This window comes from Trachinotus anak, unplaced genomic scaffold (genome assembly GCF_046630095.1).
Source record: "Trachinotus anak isolate AG129_WGS33_773 ecotype Australia unplaced genomic scaffold, CSIRO_AGI_Tana_v1 ptg000014l, whole genome shotgun sequence".
Taxonomy (NCBI): domain Eukaryota; kingdom Metazoa; phylum Chordata; class Actinopteri; order Carangiformes; family Carangidae; genus Trachinotus; species Trachinotus anak.
This window is the reverse complement of record NW_027273865.1, coordinates 15,194,470-15,216,135: the sequence shown is the minus strand read 5'-3', so window position 1 is coordinate 15,216,135 and position 21,666 is coordinate 15,194,470. Positions and strand designations below refer to the sequence as shown.

Genomic DNA, 21,666 nt, shown 5'->3' with positions numbered 1-21,666 from the left:
GAGAAGAAAATAAAAAGAGAGATGGCTAGACAAAATCTGTGGCACTATTCATGTCTAAATCAATCATTATTTAGGCAGGACAAAAATCAGAAATAAGTGTGGAACGTTCTTCTGTGAGATTCTGTTTGAAACAGACCTTTTAAATGAAGGTGTAATTGATTGTCATTGTGCTCTCTTCTACACTTTCACTGCAGTGCTACACAGGCAGAAAACATCCTTTAATTCCTGGAACAAATAGAACCCATGAAGCCAATGAAGTGTCGGTTCAATATTCCTCTGACTGTTCCTGGCATGATTGTGTTGAACGTAATAACACAACAAATAAGGCCATTTATCTGAAGTAACGACAGGAGATGAGGCTAACTCCACTAATCAATACAGAATCAATACAAACCAGATTTTCTTACATCAAAATCACTGAGACAGATATTCCTTCAGTGCAGAGTGCACAAGAGCAATACAGTGCCTCCCCTGAGTCCTAAGGTAGATCATGTAGCCAGTGGAAAGAACACAGTTTAAAAAAAGTATAACGTCTGCCCTGAGCGAGGATGCTGGGAACTATAATTATAGCTTGGTATAATTCAGACACTCTCTTTATTGAATCTTCATGTTTTAGTTAATGTGATGAGATCATGGACATCAGATCACTCGTGTTTACCAGCGGATGAATTTCACTGCTTGTCCTTCAAGTGGCAGCCTGAGTGGTACCGATGCTGCTCGGCGAGGTAGCGTGGCACGCCAAACCATGGCCCCGGTAATTAAAACATTTAAAGCAGAGCCAGCCCCCCTGTGCTCCCGGGGTGTGATATGGGGGTCACGCGCCTGTAGATTCTAATTTGCGCACCATTTGTATTCATGACAGGCACATGCTAAATATTTAACAGCAGCCCGGCAGGAGTTTTGTATTGTTAGGCTTTCCAGGTCAAATAATTTGATTTCAAGGCAGATTACATTAAGCGTCAATGTCCAAGCCACCACTCTCACTTGCCTCTCATTTCCTGTCTTTTATTACAGCTGAGATAGGCCAGAACTGAAGGGATATGGCTTCGGATTATACAAGAGCTTGTTATCCACGGATTAGTTATTATTTTCAATTAGAAAAGGGATCACATCATTTATTACGGACGCACACTACCACAAAGGTATTGCATGCAGACGCTTGCATGCCGAGCGGAAATTTTAGCTGACTGACATATTGTTTAGCAGAGCAGGTAATTATACCTAACAAGAGAAATATTATTTCAAACAAATGATGGTGCAGGCACACTTTTCAATATAAGTGAAAATGAATGATATTTCACTTATATTGATTGTCCTTGACTGAGGTGCCCTACAGCTGCTAAGCATGTATGTTCTCACTCTGTCTCTTTTCTATAATTTGACCAAGTTCGGCAAAGAAACAAAATCCAGCCATTTTCTGTTTCAGCCGAGGCCCTGTGGTGATTGACAACAGAGCTAGTTAAACGGTGATGAGGCGTTAATGGATGCTAGGTCGAGGAAGTGAGGGAGGGGGGGTGAGCTGGAAGGGGCCTGCAGCTGAATATTTAATGGTCATATAATTCCTGAACACAGACACACACAGACAGGTACACACCCAACCCGTGACCTGTCCTACACACTGCGTAATTAGGGAAACAGTCCTTTCGTTTAACTGCCAAAAGAGCAAACCGTAGGTATATATTCCCCTAATGATATGGGTTAAAGAGCTATTATACGTCTCATTAAAATATATGATCTCCCAATCTGGTGGTGGTTTTGAGGTAATGAGGACAGAGCAGCATAGGGGCTAAAATACCATCCACAGGCTATAGGCTAGTGTCCAAACTGTATCAACATAATTCTGTATGTCAGCGTGAGGCTGCACAAATGAAAAGATGTTTCTGTCAGTGCCTCATGGACGACACACAGGACCCAAAATTTCAGATGACCGTGTTCAGAGTGTGTGTTTAGGGCCTTTTGAAGCAGCAGAATGAGAGCGTGTGGGAATGAATTGGGGTTATCAAGCATTTGACACCAATTTTCATGCCAACTAGTTACATTTCTCTTTAAGTATATAAAGAAAAGCTGGAATTAACTCAAGGTCTTAAGAAAGGCTAATGAGGCCTAGATTGATGACAAACTTGATTACACACTTAAGTGCACACACATCCAATCCCTGACACCACAGTAATTGATACAATATTAGAAAGTAGGATATAATGTGACATTTCCCTTTTCTCAACACATTTTAAATTCTTGCTAGTAAAATCTTAAGTATTAACATTTGTCATTCCTAGTTGAAAAAAACACCTGCACATACATATACTGCACATGTTGCTTTGGTGAAATAACCTACAAGTAACTAAGTAAATAAAAGAAATATAAAGAAACCTAATACTAGTGAGACACTTAAATCTGTATTAAAATAAATAATAAGATTCCCTTTAATAACCTGTAACAATACATATGTATTTTCTAAAAGGTTAGATGACTAATTAATTAGTGGATCAACAGAAAATTAATTGTATTCTGAAAATCAATTGGGAGGATTTGATGCTTTTTCTTGCCATATATGATAGCAAACTGAGTATCTGTGGGTTATTTTGTTTAGATAAAACAAATCATTTGAATATGCAAATCACATACATAGATCTGACTGTAGTGAAACAGAAAGCAGGTGTTCTGATGTACAGGCAGGTATAATAGGGTCCATGAGAATGGGAACTGTCGGGGAAATTTAGGTTGGTAAGAAATTAAAATTGTCTGTAATTTGATATATTTGGTTTATTACATACACTACTACCACTGACATAACTTATATGTTGCCTTCAGTAAAGTGCCAGCTGACACTACAGTCCACACAAACAGACTGTGTTACACTGGCAGTCAGTTCCTCTCATTATAGCTGGATATACTATGTTAGCTAAAAGCCTCCTGGGCACACAAACAACATCTCTCAGCTTTAATAGCCTAAACAAGGCATGCAACTAACAAAGGAATCATCCTCCCCTCTCATTCTCACACCCTTTCATATCACATTTCCTTTTTCAACCACTAGCATCATCTGGCTGCCCTTAACCAGAGAGCCAAACACTCCTTTTAAGTGGAGACTACTTTGTTAACTGATGACCACGGGGCCAGTTATTGATCCTCTCCTTTCTCTATCTCAGTAAACCCTGCTGATAAAAATCCCTCTCTTCTTGCAGGGCTGTATGCAGCCATAGTTTGCTACAATAATAGCTTGCATATCATAGCATCCACATGAATCAGATCTCGGTGGTTTCGATTAGGACTAAACTAACTCAAACACATTGCCAGTCTCGGATGTGAATCTATTTATGAACGGAGAGTGTAGGTGGTAGTGTTCTTCACTTCTCCACTCCATTCTCTTAAAAGGTTTTCTGATTTCACTTGACTTAAAGGTTCAAGTGTAAACTTTCTAGTTGTGTTGACCTCTAAAAGGCCCTGCGGGGAATAAAAAGACTCCTGGTGATCTGCTGTTTAGCAGCAGCAGTGGCCCACCTCCTCCATTTTAGTTGTGCTGGGAGAAAGGGCAGATGATGATGGAGCTGGCTGACTCTACTCAAATGTGTGTGCTTGTATGTATTTGTGACAGTGCCACTGGCTACTCTCACTACCAGGGCAAGGGCAAGTCATCGGGGCCACTTTGTCGAGCCTCTCGGATCGCACTTCGTGTATCTCTGTGCAGGGAAAGGAATGAAATGATTGTCCTTGAAGGCAGCGCCTGCACAGCGTGCAGTACTCCACAGCTCCACTACACAATCAAGCACAACACCTTCTTTCACACAGAAGGAACAGTTTGAGTGAGGCTTTGAGCAAAGGGGAGATAGAGTCAACTGATTCCAAAGTGTGAACTTTGCTTAAGAAAGCTATTTGACTGGGATCCTTGCTCTGTTGCCCCAAGCAAGGTACTTAGTCACCACTTTGGCAAGGCTTCCACACAGAGAGAAGAGAAGCAGGAGAAGACACAGAGAAGAGGTTAGGAGAGAGGTGGCAATGGTTGATGAGGACAAATGGAGGTGGGAAGAAAGAGAGTATGTAAGACAGAAAGTAGGAGGAGAAAACAGAAAGGGAAGGAAGGAAGAGACAGAGCGCCAAGACCAAGAAAAATGAATAATATTAATGTGAGAATGGCAGAGAGGCTGGAAAAAAAAAACAAAAAAAAAAACAAAAATAAAACAGGGTGCAATAGAGAGAAGGATGGAATAAATTCTTCCCAGAACTGGAGGACCAAAGCAAGAGTGCAAGGCTAATTAGTTTCTGATGGCTGGACTTTCATTTGGCTAAAAGGTCAGTTAACTTTAAAGGTCACGCTGACATGCCTGTTCAATCCAAACACAAAAAAATTACACAAGAAGAGGAGAGTGTCCAGCAATATAAAAACACCCACACTAGAACAAATTATGCTACTACACATGCCTGTGTGTGCATGCACGCACACGCACACGCACACAAACACACACACACACACAAACACACACACACACACACACACACACACACACACACACACACACACACACACACACACACACAGTGTAGTTGATAACAGCACATCTGATATTCTCATTTATATCATGCTCTGGTCAGAGCAAGGGACCAGGGTCATTATTCTGAGGACTTTTGTTACTGCTAGCATATCCACTGCAAATTACTCTTGACTCAATTTGAATGTGTACCGAGATAATCTTTGTGTGTGCAGTATGTGCGCGTATCTGCATGTCCTATGTTAGTGGTGGTGGTGGTGGGGGGGGGGGGGGGGGGGGGGGGGGGGGGGGGGGTGTTCAGTTTGGCAAGATAAATTTACTACCTGCAATGCTAAGCACATTTCTGCCTTACACATCTACTATGCATCTTTATGCAGATTACAGCTGTCTTAATAAAAACTGAGTGTAATCAGCATCTCTGAGTTCATTTTTGCAAAGGGTAGATAAACTGTGAAAGCAGAATTGTTGTTTACAGGACAAGAGTAACATATTAGATGTGTTACAATGTGTAAAAGCAGAGGGTGTAGGGACTACCTGATGTAAGAAAGAGGAGCAGATTTTAGATGTTCCAAAACTAATTCACATACTTTGTGTTCTTGCACTTCCCATTACAATTGTTGGCTTATATTTGTGTTACACACATAACAAGTGTGCCTTTTGTTTTCATCAGATAAGCATGCTCCTGTTGATTTAATAGGGCCATGTAAAAAACATAAGTTGCACAACAGATGTCTTACAGCGTAAAAAAAACGTTTGTATTTTGTGTTCCCACTCAATCACAATATCACTGGCTATTTGATGGAGAAGACGATAAAAAAAATAGAGCTAGCTTGAATTATTGCAGAATTTCAACTGTTGTGTTTCAACTGTGCCAACAACTTTAACGTTGCAATTTCTGTTATATTTTATAGTTTCTGCTTTGCTTTTGGTTTTACTTTGTGTGACTGTCTTGTCAGTTTAGAACTGCTTTGGCAAATGTGCTGAAGTCCACATGTTGGATCTATGACAGACACATATATAACTCACCTTCCTCTAATTTCTTCCGGGCCTCCTCTTCTCTCTTGGCTACTTTGGCCCTCAGCACCTCATCCGTCTTAGCTGAAAAGAAACACAGCAGACGACAGAGTTAGGAGCAAAGCAGAACATCAGGAATCCCTCACAATGGTTTTATTATAGAAAATATTTATATCTTAACAATTGAGGCATTAAGAGATAAACTTATCTTGAAATTATTATTAATAATAAACAACCATATATGTGTACTGAAAACCAAATACAAAACCCTATTGTATTTGATAAGCCCATTTTAAAAACTAAAAATTTGTACATACAAGGCACAAAGGTTATTTCTGTGCAAGAGACTGTGTTTTGAAACAAATCGATCCACATCACAAAGAATGTAGAAAATTACCAGAGGACACATTATTGGATCAACAGTTAGCGTACAGATCAACGAAAACATGAATCATGCCTTCTCCTTTCCCTGCCAGACAGCACCCTGCTCGGCTTTTCCTTCATTCCCCTGTAAAAGTCAGTGTGTCTTCCTGAGAGGTGTTTATCGTCTCGGCATAATGAAAAGCTTAAGAGAAAGTGAGGCAGCGGGAGTAAACACTCGTCAGGGCATTTTAAGCATCTCCTCATCATGAGCAGTGTTGTTTCGGCTTCCTTTTCCTCCGCCTTTTCCCCTGAATAATCAAGATGTTAAGCCACATTAAAAAATATAATGCCGTGTATGGCAGGACTATCAATACTGCCTCTAAATTAATTACATTTCCGTTGCGGCGCATCATTTATTTTGCAGCGTTAGGGCCTCGGTGGAGCCATTCGCCTTTATTGCTATCTCACTTGGTTGATGAGTGAGCTATGTAAAATTGAGTCTCCAATATCATTATACTTAATGAGTTTAAACTTTGAGAAAAAAAAATAGGAGGAGAGAGAAACAGAAGAAGAGATCGAGCAGACAAGAGAGAAGGGGGAGGATGAGAATGGGAGAATGAAAGCTCTGCACTGTTTTGGGAAAGTTAATACAATATAAGAGTGGGTGTAAGTGTTTGTGAGCGCTTACAGAATGTTTGTGTTAGGGCACAGCTGTGGGTGTCCGAATGTGGTTTATTGCACCACTTGAGATGCCTGCGTACGCTTGTTTGTTGTGTTTGTGTCTGATTGTGTGTTAGACTGCACTGCAAGCAAGTATGTTACATAAAAATACAACACATACACATCTGTGTGTGTGTGTGTGTGTGTGTGTGTGTGTGTGTGTGCGTGTGTGTGTGTGTTTGTTTGGATGCAGGAGGCCATGGGTTGTGCTAGTCTCTCTGTGACTGCGCTGCTGTTTTTGTTCAGTAATTGGCGTAGACAAAGAACCCGTCACACTGCTGTTACGGCTGGTTAAGTCTGGAGGTTCCGCATCTTTACTAACAATGACTTTACATGGATGACTGAACCCTCCTCTACCTCCCTCAGCTAGGGTGTGTGCGTGTGTGTGTGTTTCTGTGTGTGGGAGCATGCCTAACCAAACGCACAACAAGCAATCTATTTCTCTTAGCTAAAACAGTTATAATTTAGTAAGTTTGTGTGTGTGCCAAAAACCAAACCATGGGCTGCACCATGCTGCATTTCTTCACAACTATATTCATGAGTTTTCTTATTTGTATGCACAGATGTGTATTTGTGTGAATACACCTGTTTGTGTGTGTGTGTGTGTGTGTGTGTTTTTGTGTTTGTGAGTGAACTCCTCTCTGTGTTCTTCAGTTCCCTCCTTGCTCGGGGCTACTGAGAGGCAGGTAGGAGACAGAGCGGTATTGGTGGTGTGATGGAGCGGGAGGGAGACTGGGGAGAAAAAGGAAGAAAAAAAAGGGGAAAGGGAGATAGGCAGATAGATAGGGGCCATGTAGGAAAAAAGAAGAACTGACAGCGAGGGAAACAGACAAACAAGCAGAAATAAGAGAAAAAGCCTTGCCTGCGTGCACACAAACATGTGCACACAAACAACAGGAATGATTTGTCGCCTCTTTTTGTTTGCATGTTTATCCTCCACCTCTATCCCTTCATCCCTCCCCCAACAGGTTCTCTTATCCTCTCGCTCTCTCTTCTCTCCTTCTGTTTTGCCCTCTCCCACCCCTCCCCGTTTTTATGCTTTCTCTTCCTTCTCTTGCTCATCTCTCCAGTACACTGTGCCTGGGGGCGATAGCAGCAAATCAAACTGTTTATCCATCTCTCATCAGTGCACTGCCTCACGGGGCTCCTGCCCCCTCAAAACAATGAAAGTAGGCCTGTGTGCTGAGCCAGGGATACGATTTAATTGCATCAATAAGGAGTTCTGCTTTAAAAAAAAGATAAACTATGAAAAAAATACATTGCAGCAACACTCTTTGCTGTACTATCATGAAAAGCCTGTTAACATTAAAAGAGAGAATTAAGTCTCACAGCTGTACCCATCTAGAAATATAAGCATGTCTGTGTGTACAGGCTGTTTATTGGAAGTATATTTCTTGGCAACTTAGTGGCTCCAGTTCATTGTAGGATAATTCTGTGATGGACTTTTATTAAAGCACGTAATAAACGGCCGGGTGTTGGGGAGAGGAGAGTCCTTTCACTTCATTTAGACTTCGTTCAGTCTTCGCTGCAGGGGCGGAGGGAAAGAGGAGGGATGGCAGCGGGAAGGGGCGGAGAGCGTCAGTGAAATTGCATTGTGATTATGAGTGTAATTGCAGCTCAGGGGCCCAGGGGCCATGTAGCTCTGATGGCGCTCGAAGATGTTTTATGCACAGCAACAGAGAGGAAGAAAGTGGGAAAGAGAGAAAGAGAGAGTAGGAGGGAGAGGCAGGCTGCCAGGATGTTTGCAATTTTTTTTTTAATTTTTTTTTTTTTTACACAGAATCTCCTCTTCTATCTCTTTCTCCTCCTCCTTTTTCTCCTTTCTTCTCCTCCTCCCCCAAACATCCTCCTTTGCTCGTCTCTTCTCCTCTCCTATTCTCTTCTGTCCTCCTCTCTCCTCTCTCCTGTCCTCCTCCCTTGGCAGGATTAGCTGGGTCTCGTTAGAGGGGAAATGTAATAATGCTCCCACCAGGTGGAATCGGGCCCGCTCCATTATCAGCCGGGAGATGGATGGGCCGTGTAGGGCCGGCGGGGGCCACGCGCGCACGCAATTTAGATTCAATAAACTGGCAAAGCAAGACCCCCAATCTGATTTATCTCTTACACGCCGCCAATGCTTGCTGCTACGATGCTGATTCCCTATTACCGCTCAGAGAAGGACTATTCATTGGATGTAAGGCACGGCAGTCAGAGAGGCTTGTCGGGCCCCCGGGACGGCAGCAAAACAGATACAGCAGAGGGTTAATACGTTTACACACAGATAAGCAATTAAATCTAAGGCTGAGGTGAGTTATAGAGTTATTAAGGAGGGACTGGGGTGGGGGAGAAGGGAGGGACAGAGGGTGAGAAAAAGAAGGAGAGAGATGTTATTCAATTCAAGAGTGTGGTAGCTTGGGCCTTAGGCTGGGTACAGTAAGTATTAGAAGTGAAAAAGGCTATCATATTATAGAGTTCATGAGGTGAGAGAACAACAGAAGAGCAGCAGTCTGCCCACGTTGTTCAATAAACTCAATACAACACTTACAAACTAGCATGCGAGACAGAACAGTTATACACTTAGTCTGTGTGCGTTTGTGTGAGTTTATGAGTGACAGTATGTATTCTAGTGCGTGTCTTCATTTCTAAATGTAAGTGGGTATGTGTTGGCGTAATAGGCATATTCATATCCACTGTATACCTTGCTGTGAGTATGCAGAGCATCAAATTTGACTGTGAGAGCTCGTGCATGTGTGTGAGAGCTGTGGGGATGTCGGTGGTGTTGGTAGTGGTGGGTGTCATTCCGTCCAGCCGCCAATCAAAGTGAATCTGAATGTCAGCAGGAGAGGAGGCGTGATAAATCAGCCTCACACCCAACGACAAACAAAATATTAGAGGCAGCGCAGCGCCATTGGAAAAATGTCCCTTCCAATCAGCCGAGCACTTTACAGTGAAGCTCGGCAGCCGGGGCCTCCAACCAACGCTGAATACCAGAGAGACAGATAAGACAATAAAAAAATAAATAAGAGACAGACAGGCTGGAAGACAGGCAGACAGACAAACAGACATGTAGGCACAATGAGGAAAAACAGTCCTGACAGCTAGAAAGACGAGACAAAGAAACATAAGAACAAAACGGGGCTGGAGGACAGACAGGTAGGCACACTAAGTGATGCACACCGGGGCTGACAGGCAAGGAGACAAGACAGACAAACAGGTGGGGAGACACACAGAAAACTGCTGTGCAGACAGACTGATAACTGGATAGTCATGCAGATCGACATACTGTTGCAGCAACAACAATATCAAAATGTACACATGTGCCACAGTCCATTCTGTAAAGGGATAAAATGCAGAGAGGTTTATCAGGCCTACTATCATACAGACTTCTTCATGACCGTTTTAATGTAACTGATAAATAATTTAATTTGTTGATATATCAGAAAAAAAATTTTATTGGCCACACGTCATACGGTTCTTTTGTTGCATGTAACTTCAAAATAAGTGAAGAGGTCAAATCATCACGTGTTGGTCGGCAGGCTTGAGACATAAATTCATTTATTTGCCCAAGAAGGCTGACAACACAAGTCCATCCATGTATGATTAGTGTAAAGACAGAACCAAATGCAATCCGATGTCAAACGTATATTTTGGAGGCTTTGACTAGTCCTGCATGTCACGAGGGAGGCTTCAAACCACAAAGAAAAAACAAACTCACTGAGAAAGACCTGGTACTCCTTCAGGCTGCTGCTAAAGTTACCACACCCTCTTAGTGCATACAATACCATCACTTACACACATGAAGTGTCATGATGAACAGACCAGATAAATGAACACTTGCGACTGCCTAATCATTACTTCCATGTATTCCAGTAATGTTCAGCCCTATTAGACAAGTACACAAAAAGGGAAGACATGGACATTGTCCACTTATAACAGCTCCACTGCACTGTTGCTCTACTGTCATTTCTTTTTCAACTGTCAAAGAGTTCAAGGAACGGTCTGGGTTCGAAAATCAGTAATCTGACATATACAGGTTTTATATTCTAAAAAGTAGAGTTCACATTCAGAAGATACTGAGGCTACTGTGGGATACTTGAAGGACGCAGTTACCACTACTACTGTGTGTAAACAGAACAGACCATATGATAAAGAGAGAGACAGTTAAACACTAATCTTCCTGTGTTCCACAAAGAAAGCATCACATGATCACATGACACGGACTGCATGAGATAAACTAGAGATTAAAAAGCAAAAAAAAAAAAAAAAAACAAAAACAAAAAAACAGGTCTCCAGTGAGTAAGGGAACAGTAAATGTAACACTTGCTTACATCATTTTTAATGGTACTTTATTTACAGGTTCCATTTGAATTATTGAGAAAACTATCTATCATTACCGAATCTACACTGATAACTGTTCTTCACCTGACCAGACCAGGGTAATGTAAGACTGCTATAGCGCTAGCTGTAGTAGTGCAGTAATTGCTAAGAGGTGCTCAGTACTTTAAGGCAAAGAGAGGCTTTTAATCGTCTTCTTTCTGAGAATTCAGGTGAAAAAAACCCACTTTATCTCCCAGTGCAGAAATCTACAGCAGGTGTAGAGGTTAAATGGCTCACAAGAAGAAGCAACATCTGAAGCAACCACTAGGTGGCACAGCACACAGGCAACTTCAGTGGAAGGCTTCTGCCAGGCCTTACTTTTATGTTCCTGTGTACATTTAAATGCAGGTGCCTGTGTGTTTGTACAGGACCCTCAATCAAAACCAGCTCATCTAGACCTTGTAGCCGTATAGTATAACTTCACCGAGGATGTATCACAAACATGGCTGCATTCTGATAGGATAGGCATAGATGAGAAGGTAAAACATGAAGTAATTTCAATATTTAACACCAAAATGCATAAATACGTTCAAAGGCAAGCTTATATTACAGCAGGAATTTATGCATGACATTGTGCAACTTGCATGGGACCTGAAGAAAGTTTCCTGACAAAAAAAAAATCATGACAGCGCAATCAATTCACTAAAGTACTGTATATGAATCAGCATCTCAGCCATAACCACATGATCGTTCTCCTATGTTTTGAAAATCATACCGAGTGAAATCCTTTGGACAAAAAACAGGAGAGCTGAGCTTGAATGATCTTTAGCGGAGGCTGCCCTCTGCATGTGTCATCAGGCTGATTTTTAACGACATCCATGAAATATTTACAAACCAAACAATTAGAGAGAGATATCTTACAAAATCAATCAATTATTTATTATTCATTGCCAATCGTCTGAAGAGCTTTTTTTTTTTCACAACTATATTCTGATGCTGGGGAGTGCATCAATTAGGGCTCATACTCCCATGGTGTTCTGGATGTTTCAGAGAGGAATGGCTGCCTAAATGAAGGAGCCAGATGCAAGTTGCGAGTATTTCGTGCTGACAACTTGTTGCGGCAGAGGACCTTGATAAAACCTAGACTGACACGCTGATCTCTACACTATGTTACACATGAAGTCAAAAGGACAATTTGGATCATTCAGCTGAATGTGTGAAGAAATGAGACTTTCCCTACTTACACCCACATTGTCAGAACCAACATGTAAAACTCTGGAGCCTTGCTTATGCAACATTTGTTCTATTAATTTTTAAAACCGCCTCTTAACTCTAGACACCTGGGCTCCACGTTCGTATTTTTCTTGTCAGTGATCGTGCTGAGATTGCATCTGTCAAACTCAAAGAGGTGAGGGATTAAGAAGAGGTTTATCTATAAGAAAAACAGGAGGTAATTCAGTCAGAGTTCATTTTCTCTGTATAACTACAAACACATACAACACAATAAACACAAACTCATACAATTCAAATTCGCAAAATGTCTTTGCAAAGTAGTTTTATACACATAGAGTTGTGGACATTTTCATGGCCACTTCAGCAGAGTAAACCTACACTTGAATCTAACACTAATCCTCTCCTTTTCTCTCTGCTGGACCAGAAATTAAGAAAGATATTAAGTCAATGAAGTCGGAGCATTTCTTCAATTAACTGAAGAGTTGATTTCAGTGAAATATCAAATCTGTGTTTCTTGTACTGTTACCTCTAAGAGTGAATGCTGTCACGTGGAAAGTTGTCTTTAATGGGTGGAACAACCAACAACTAATTGACAGCAATTTTCATTCAATTTCAATTTTTCATTTTTTCAAGCAAAATGCAAAAAAGGAGAGGATTTTACAGATAAATTAACATATTGAGCAGATTTAATTTGAATCAATTTAATAGTAAGATGCAGCCTTATTCTTGGATCTAGTGCCTCTTAAAATGACTCCAGTTTCTAGTAATGAGCAAGACTACACTAACAACTAACTGGCTAAAAATGTCTAGGTAGACGAAACAGCCCGATGAGTAGTACTCAACTACTTGACCAAGAGGGGACAACATGCTGTTTGACTTTTAATAACATTTTGAGTTAATTTTAAGTGATAGTGAATAAAAAGGAAGATCAGTACAATAAACCTCAGCCCCATGTTCCAAACCCCTCTGCACCACACTACGCTTAGCTCCAGACAACACACTGGGGTCTGGGTCTTACTTCCTTTGGGCAAACCTTGCACAGGAGGTCTGGGGTTGAGAACAGGTTTCATGTGGGCCAAGCAAGGAAATAAGCAGCTGAGCAGTGTGGCATTCGTGATGCATGTGGGTGGCTTGGGCCCAGCACCCCAACCTGCCCTCTAGACCCAAGGGCGATAGCGTATCCCATGACTCTGCAGCTGCACCAGTGCGCTCAGAGGGGTGTAGACCCCAGACCCTGGGCCAGAGAGGAGAACTGCTAAAAACATGGGGAGGAGCAGAGGCCTCCAGCGGTCAGAGAGATCAGAGAAGGAGGTTACTCTGAGGACCACGCACTGCCATGGGGTGCATGCACACACAACCACACATAAACTCACATGGATGTCCATATACTCATATAAAGGCATAAGATCACTACAGACACCAATGCATAACACACAAGCCTGAGGGGAAAAAAATCTAACAACAAAGCCTCTATAAAGTAGCATCCAGGTCATATAAAGTTCAACCTTGAAACCTCACTATGGCAAATATCTTTTTAACTGTAAATATTTTTGCCTTTTAGGGCTTATAGAAAACATTACATTAATGTGTATGTGTGTGTGTGTGTCATTTTATTGGTTTAGTAGGAGGGTGGGCATGCCTTGTAGATAAATACAAAAGTTCTATCATGAGAACTTTGCTGAGATGAGCGAGTAACTGCATAACAGAGGTCTGGAGAGGGCAATCAGACCAAATCCATAATGCAAGGATCACTCGGTGAAATATTAAGCATCCTGGGGCCTCTGAATGACATCTCACCCTCAACTTCAACCTTGTCATGTCTCCACATGCCACTGTCTATATCGTATGCCTCCCTGTTTTATTCTTTTATCTCCTTTATATCCTTTACCTCTCCTCTGTTATCTTTTTCCTAACCCCATTCTCTTTAAAAACTCTCTATCGCTTTTCTGCATCATTTTCTCATCAAACCTTTGAACACGTTAATGCACTGGGCCCTACAGATACCCCATTTACAGACAAATCCCTTGTAGGATTGTTGAAACTAGGTTCAGCCCACATTTGCTGATTCATGCCAGGCTACCTGTCACAAGTATATAAAATATAAATAATCATCATATCATCCTATTATCCTGAGATGCTACAATGTGCCATGTTTCTCAAAAAGCAGTTTGAATGTGAAAGGGGTAAAAAGTAAGTTTGTATATGTTATTGTCTGTTCCAAATAATCTGTGACCATACTGGCAGCAACTTTATCATGTCACCTAATCGGCAAGTAGTTGCCTCTTGTGGTCAGAGAGTCTGCTCTCACTTGTTGCCACTGTGTGGAATTTTTAAGGAAACCAAAGTCAACTGTTGCATTGTTTTATGAAAAAACATCAACATAGACCTTTAGCCATAGAAAAACATGGGGACACAGACACAAAAAGGAGCAGACTGATAGAGACTAAAGCCAGAGGAGGTTTTACAACAGAGGAACATAAAGTCATACATGCACCCTTCAAATGGCCTTTGCTACACCGAATGTGTGATCTCTCCGCCAGCTGTTGCTCCGCTGTCTGATGCTTCACTCTCTGTTGACAGAGCTCATTCAAAAATGAAATAAGTGCTGCTGCTTTGTTTCTGCCACTGTGAGTGCACAGTTAAAGCCAGATTTATGCTCCTCCATCGAGGTGTTGCAGCCGACCCACCATATACATCTCCTGTGCAGGAACTGAAGACACGTTTACATTCTTTAATTCACAAACTGCAACAATCCAAACAAAAAGACAGTTTGCAAAGGAAATAGCAATAATTTTCCTACACATGCAGCCCCTATATATAGTGTTTTTTAGTAGGTGCATGCCAGGACTGGGTGTACCTCTAGACACAGAAAATCCAGCTTTACTATCGACTACAAACCACAGTGCAGACATGAATTTGTGATCTTAAAATGGCAAGAATCAAATTCATCCAACCCCTGCAATATGTGCTTGCATATTTGATGGATTCTTACACAACATATGGTCAAATTGGAAGATTACTTTCAAACGTGAAGCAGCACCTCCCATTTCCACATAAAACAATGCAATTCAGAAGCCCTGTTTGGCTCAGGAAAAACAAAATTGTTAGTGGCACACAGACAGCACAGGCTTTTATTTGATGACTAGTTATCTGCAGCTACTGACTATTACAGAAATTCTCAAATTGTAGTACAAAAGTACAAAAATATTCAACAAAAAATAATACAAAATTTCCAACCTATTTATATATTTACTTATAACTGCTTGCATTTTTGCTGAGATCTATAAATAATCAAATTTTTTTCCACTTATTTGATAAATTCTAAAAAAAATTTTCTGGGGATGCTGCTGAAATTCAGTAATTTCAAGCCCCAATAAGTAAAATCCAACTCTGTGTGATCATGGTTATAATGTGTAATGCATTTCAGAGCAAAAATATGCTTGCCCTGTGTATGTGTGTGTATGTGTGCGCTTGTATCTGCTCATTTATTCCAGTGTGAATGCACTTGAGCGTGCTGTTGAATGGTGGAGAATAGGCTCTGGTTCCCCTGCTGAAAGCCTGTTGGATGCCATTGTGATGGCACACCACTGAGTGTGTTTCTCATGTGTGTGTAGTGTTGGTGGCGGCGGTGGTTGTGGTAGTGGGGGAGATGGGACTAAGTCTATCATGAAAGGTAAACTGGAGCCGCTAATCGCAGTGCTGACACAAGGAGGTTCAGAAGGGCGGCCACTTAGAAAAGAAAAGCAGGAGAGCCAGGACCCTGGCAGCGTCAATGGGGCTCAGCACAACTGACCACATTACAGGAATAAACACACACTGCAGAACAGACACACAAACTTGGTGGTCTCGGCTAGTTCCTGCCTGCTCTTTGGTGTGGACTTCACGGATGGTTAGTGGAGTGTATGAGTGTATGTGTGCATGTAATACTTACCCCAAAAGACTGTATTCATGTTCAACAATGTATTTGAATAAAGTGTTTGATTTATTTTCTTTCTTTAAGAAAAAAATGAATAAGTGATTGAAACCCTAAATTACACACTCTGAGGGACACGGTGACTAACACTGGCCTGATAACATGCTTCACAACACAAACGCAGGTGAGCGAGAGGCAATAAATAAAGCAAAGCGTTACAAAATTAATGCAAAGTTCAGGGACATATTTGGTAATTAACGCTACAATGTCAGCACATAAGATATGATGAAGGAAAACAGAAAGAAAGAATGCATGAGAGAGGGCGAGGGCAGGCTGTGAGTGGCACCAAGGAGAGGGGGGAGATGGGGGAGAAGGGGGAGACAGCCTGGCCGCAGGAGGAGTAGAAGCAGAGAGCAGAGAAAGAGCGATGGAGGTTGGACAAATGACAGCCCCCCTCGAAGGTAGTGTGGTGCACTCCCTTCTCTCTTCCCTCTTTCTCATCTCTTAATACTTATTTTCATCACTTTGCCTAAAATATTGATAATCAATTAGCACTACGTCTGTTTTGCTACAGAATCTGTGTCACAGTCTATCACTCTGTCAGAGCCAATTCACCATTCATTCAAAGTTCATTTTTCCTTGGCGGCTCTGTGCCTTTGGAGGAGTCATTACGCGGGGAACATAGCCCGGGGTGCAATCACCTATTCTCTTTCATTACTGGGGAGATGGAGAAGGTGAGAGAGATTATTAGAACTTTGGAATGATCACAAAGCTCCACGCCGCCTGTCAGATCCCCCCTACGTGTAATTCATCTGGCCTCACTACCTCCCCCTACCCCCTTCCCTTCCCCTCTTCCTCTCCCATCCCTCTATCCCTCCTCCCCCAGCCTCAGCCAGGGGTTTGGCCACAGACATTATTCATGAACATCTGCAGCGCGCTGAATATTCCACAGCCTCCGCCGTGATGAAAAGGGAGCTGCCCCTTTGACTTGAAAATTAACATGCCGGCACAGAGATTATGGACGCGTCGTTTCATTCCAAGCCGAGCTGGGCCACGCTGAGCCCGGTCGGGCTGGGCTGAGCGAGGCAGAATAAACTGGGCAGGTGCAGATTTTGTCCTTTGTAATGGTGAGGTGTCTGTTTCAGTAAGTAACTGGGAAATAATTAAGTTATTAAGATGATTTTGGTGCACAAATACGAATCGGCACAGATACAAACACACTCAAAGCAGAGCTGTGATATGGTGACATCAGAGCAACTCTGATTATGACTGAAGTCTTCAACTCCAGTGATAATCATTACCTCAATCATTTCATAGACATGGTCACTATAATCAGGTTGTATGATTAATGTGAGTTTGCCTCTACATGATAATAAAATAATATTATTTAAAATTTCAAAGTAGGGCTGCAAATAAATATTACTTTAATATTAATCATTAATTATTGGTTAATCTGACAAATTATTTCATTGATTAACTGATTTATGGTTTAATCTATAAAATGGTAAGAAATTCCTGTTGTAGATTCTTCAAGCCCGAGGTGACATCTTCAAACAGTCGAGGCAGACGGCCCCCCGCCATGAGTTGGGTTCTTAAAAGGGAGTTTTTCCAGCGCTCCATCATGTGTGAGAGTCAGGTCTCTATAAATAATATTAGAAGTATGGTCTAGACCTGCTCTGTATGAAAAGTGCCCTGAAATAACTTCTGTTGTGAGTCAGTGCTATATAAATAAATGATTTGACTTGAATTGACTTTTGTCCAACCAACAGTCTAAAACCCAAAGATACTTTGTTTTCTACCATATTAGACTTAGAAAAGTTTTGAGTCCTCACTAGAGTAGATGGAAACGGCAAATGTTGGCATTTTTACTTTAAAAACGATTAAAACGATCAAAATCACTGTTTTTCTGTCTGTGAGAACTGATTAATTAATTAAACACTTCAGCTCTATTTCAAAGGCTGGTGGTACATCTGGAGCAAAGCTCAAATGTTTCCCAGTAAACATCTCATTCCACCCTCTCACCTCTGTGCATCTCTTTCTTTTATTCCCTCATGGGTGTCTCTACATGAAAGCTCAGCCACAGAATGGAAACTCGTCCTCCCTCACACCAGGAGCATCTCTGCTGGAGAGAAGCCAAGCATCCTCCATCTCTCCCTCTCTCTCATATCGATGTGTGCTGTTCCCCATCCAGGCTGTGTCCTCATAGACATTAAACTCCTGGTTGTGTGACTGTGACGTGTCTCAGAAAATTAAAATAAAAAAACAATGTACAGATTACCATGTATATACGTTTGTTATTAATCACACCCCTATTTTCCTACTTTTTGCATTTTTCAATGATGATCAACTCCATTTAAACCCGAGCCTCTTGCTGAGGAGTTTTACACTGGAGGATATGATGTCATTACAATTAATGTCTATTCATAAAAACCTATAGACATAACCACAGCAGAAATGTCAATGTGTTGACAAGACATGTTTAAATCTCTTTTAGGAAACTGGCAGTGTAAGGTAAACTTCTACACGCCGACTGCAGAAGTTGAACATGATTTCTTGAAGGCATGATGGCAAAAACTAGGAGACTAGGGAATTCCCTGTTGGCAAATAAGTGGAAATGACTTGCAATAACCTCATAATAATTTTCCCATGCAGCAACAGACAAAATAACTGGAATATCAAATGAGCATCCTCACTTTCATTGTATTTTATGTCTGTAAGCTGACAGGATGTCAAAGAAACAAACAGTGGATGATTTGTCAAACATAAGCAAACACCATAAAAATATGGTAAAACAAAACAATACCAAGACCAAAACTGTGTACACGATGACTACTTGTGAGTTTGTCGATGCATATGTCTTATGTCGGCTATAAACATCTCTAACTACACTTGGCAGTGTTTTCACTAGAGAAATTATAACAAGATACACAACTGAGACTGGAAGAACAAAAGAGGAAAAAGAGCAAGAAATATAAGCAGACAGACAAACTGCAAAGAGAGAAAGAAAGGGAGAAAATACACTTTAATGCTTCTGAAAAAGGGGAGCGGTTGGAGGGTTCTGACATGGGCTGGAGCGGGACTTTGTGCTTCCTCTTGTTGATTGTAAATGGCAGAGCAAGTTTACTCTGGCAGTTGGAGTCAAAATGGAGTCTGACAGCTTTGTCAGGGAGTTTGAGCAGCTCAGTGGCGGGGCAGGAATCGGGATGATTCCATCCCTTTCATCTCCAAATCGCCGGCGTACGCTCGTGAAACCTCCATGGTAATGAAAAAAAGAAAAAAAAAGGGGGTAAAAGAAAACCAGCCTGGCATAGTTTGAGGATGACAAGCGATTTTTCGAAACACTTGTCAAAATAGAACAGAGAAATAAAAAAAAAAGGAGCAAAGAATGAGAAAAATGGCAGACCAAAGTCTGAAAGAGCTAGATGCAGAGCAAACATGTCAGGAGATGTTAGTGCTCTCTCCAAAAAACACCAATATTAATAATCCTAGCACTCATTCCCACCTTTTCTCTCTCCTCCTCTCTTTATTTCTCTTTGCAAATTCCTCCACAAGATATCGCTGCATTACAACCCACTCAAGATCTTGCCCTCTGTGCTTCCTAACTGCAGCCTCTATATTATTCTGGCCATCTTTGCAACCTTTGGCACTATATTTCTTTTATAACTGACCTAAAAATATGAACACTGGCAGTAACTTTACATGCACTCCAGGCCTGTTTATCTTCTCTGTTCGTTTCATAAACAGTCCTCTCTCCAAACTCTTTACCTTTCTTAGAAGAGACAGTGAGCAACGTAAAGACAAGTCTATAGCATATGTCTGAGAGGAGGGATTGACAGAATAAGCCTTACTAGAACTGCTTTGTTATGTTACTCTCCCATAGCTTTATCCCTCTGATCCCTTCTACCTCTATCTGCCTGCCTCGTTTTTTTTCTTTTTCAATTTACAGGATTTGTTTCTGTGTTTACAGTGAGGAGGATGAGGTATAAAATTAATCTTTATCCCGGTTTTGTTGTGTTTCCTCCTCCTTGACAATGCATGTCAGTAATTAGCCGGCCAGTTTGGTTCCAGGCTTTTCGATGGGTGCCTCCGTTTGCCAACTTTCGCCTTTTGTTCTTGCCACACAATACCGCCCACTCGCCCTCGGTGTCTCTCTCCCTCTCTCTCCTCTCTGCTCCCCGCCTCACACCCACACAGGGCGTTACACAATCTATCCAAATGTGCTTCGCTTTAAAACCCCATTACTCAGCCCCTGTTGTTTTGTTCAACACAATTAAAAGAACAGGCCCTTCATGAGAATTCAGAGAGCCTCGCTCCGTCCCTCCCTACTCTCCTTCACTCTCTCCTCTTCTGTGGTTCAACATTGGCCGAGGAGTTACTGTGAACAGGCCAGCTTAGTTCCCCTAATTCCCTGGGTTTTGTTTGCATATAGGCTTAGTTTAGTTCCATTTGAAACTACTCAATGCCATGCCTCATCCTCTGGCTGTAACCAGACCAGTGAGCAACTTTAAAGACCGGTCAGTCAAATGAAAACAGGGAAGTCCACACACACACACACACACACACACACACACACACACACACACACACACACACACACACACACACACACACACACACACACACACACACACACACACACACACACACACACACAGCTGAAGAGCCCAAAAAGGTTAAAGGGCATGAGCATTGTTATCTTTCTAAGTACTGACACACTTCAAAAGGGTGAAAAACTGGAAGGCTTTTTTTGGTAATGACTACCTCGTCAGGCGTTGGCAGAGGGTCTGGTGGTAATTTCAGGCTCTGGCCTTCCACACAAGTGTGTAAGCCCTGCAGTATGGGCTTAGTTCAAAGGAAAGCCAGGTAAATGAGAGAGGGGGCTACTGGTCAGTAATAACCACAAGGTCACTGTCAGGGAAATGTCAAGAGGGAATAGAAATGTCTAATCTAAGGCATGGTGTGATTCAGAGAAATATCCCTCAAGTCTAAAATAAATCTACATCTCTCATGAGGTTTGTGCAACAACTACAGCATGCAGAAGTGGAACGACCACTCACCCAAAAATAATTAAAATTACACTTTTAGAGTTTAGATCAGTGGATTAATCAATAAGTGAATCAACAGAAATCTAATTGGCAACTATTTTGATGAGTCTATAATATAAGGATTTGCTAATTCTCTTGTCTAATGTCACACAAAACCTAATCTATTTGGGCTTTGGACCATTGGTTGTAGACCAAACAATTAACTGATGAATTAAGAGTGTGTACTATGGATTAATCAATAATGAAAATAGTGGTTCGATAAAATCCTGCCCAAATATTTTCTCTACTCCTTCTTGGCTTGATCATTTCAGGGTTAACATCTTAGTTGATTTTAACAATCACATTTTAAAATATACATAGTCTTTCAAACTCCAAAAATTGACAGCCAGTAAATTAATCTCCTTTTAGCAAATTGTAGACAGCTGCTGATGTTCTTTAAACAACACTGACGACAACAGTTTTACTGTGCTACACACTGTGCAGTTTTTTAACTGGCAGAGCCTCATTTGATTGTGTTTAACATTTACTCAGCACAATACGCCAGCACAGATTAAAGCAATCAACTTAATACTAGGTCATTGTGCCTCTAGTTAAA

At 41.5% G+C, this 21,666-nt stretch overlaps 1 protein-coding gene across 3 annotated transcripts in view; it reads right to left on the bottom strand.

Annotated features, from left to right (window-relative positions):
* rsrc1 (arginine/serine-rich coiled-coil 1) overlaps positions 1–21,666 on the bottom strand; it is a 114,630-nt gene that overhangs the window by 15,911 nt on the left and 77,053 nt on the right. For all 3 annotated transcript variants that reach the window (XM_071495935.1, XM_071495937.1, XM_071495936.1), the window contains exon 7: positions 5,514–5,585. In XM_071495935.1, the coding sequence (XP_071352036.1) occupies positions 5,514–5,585 (72 nt within the window). The remainder of the gene's footprint in view (positions 1–5,513; positions 5,586–21,666) is intronic.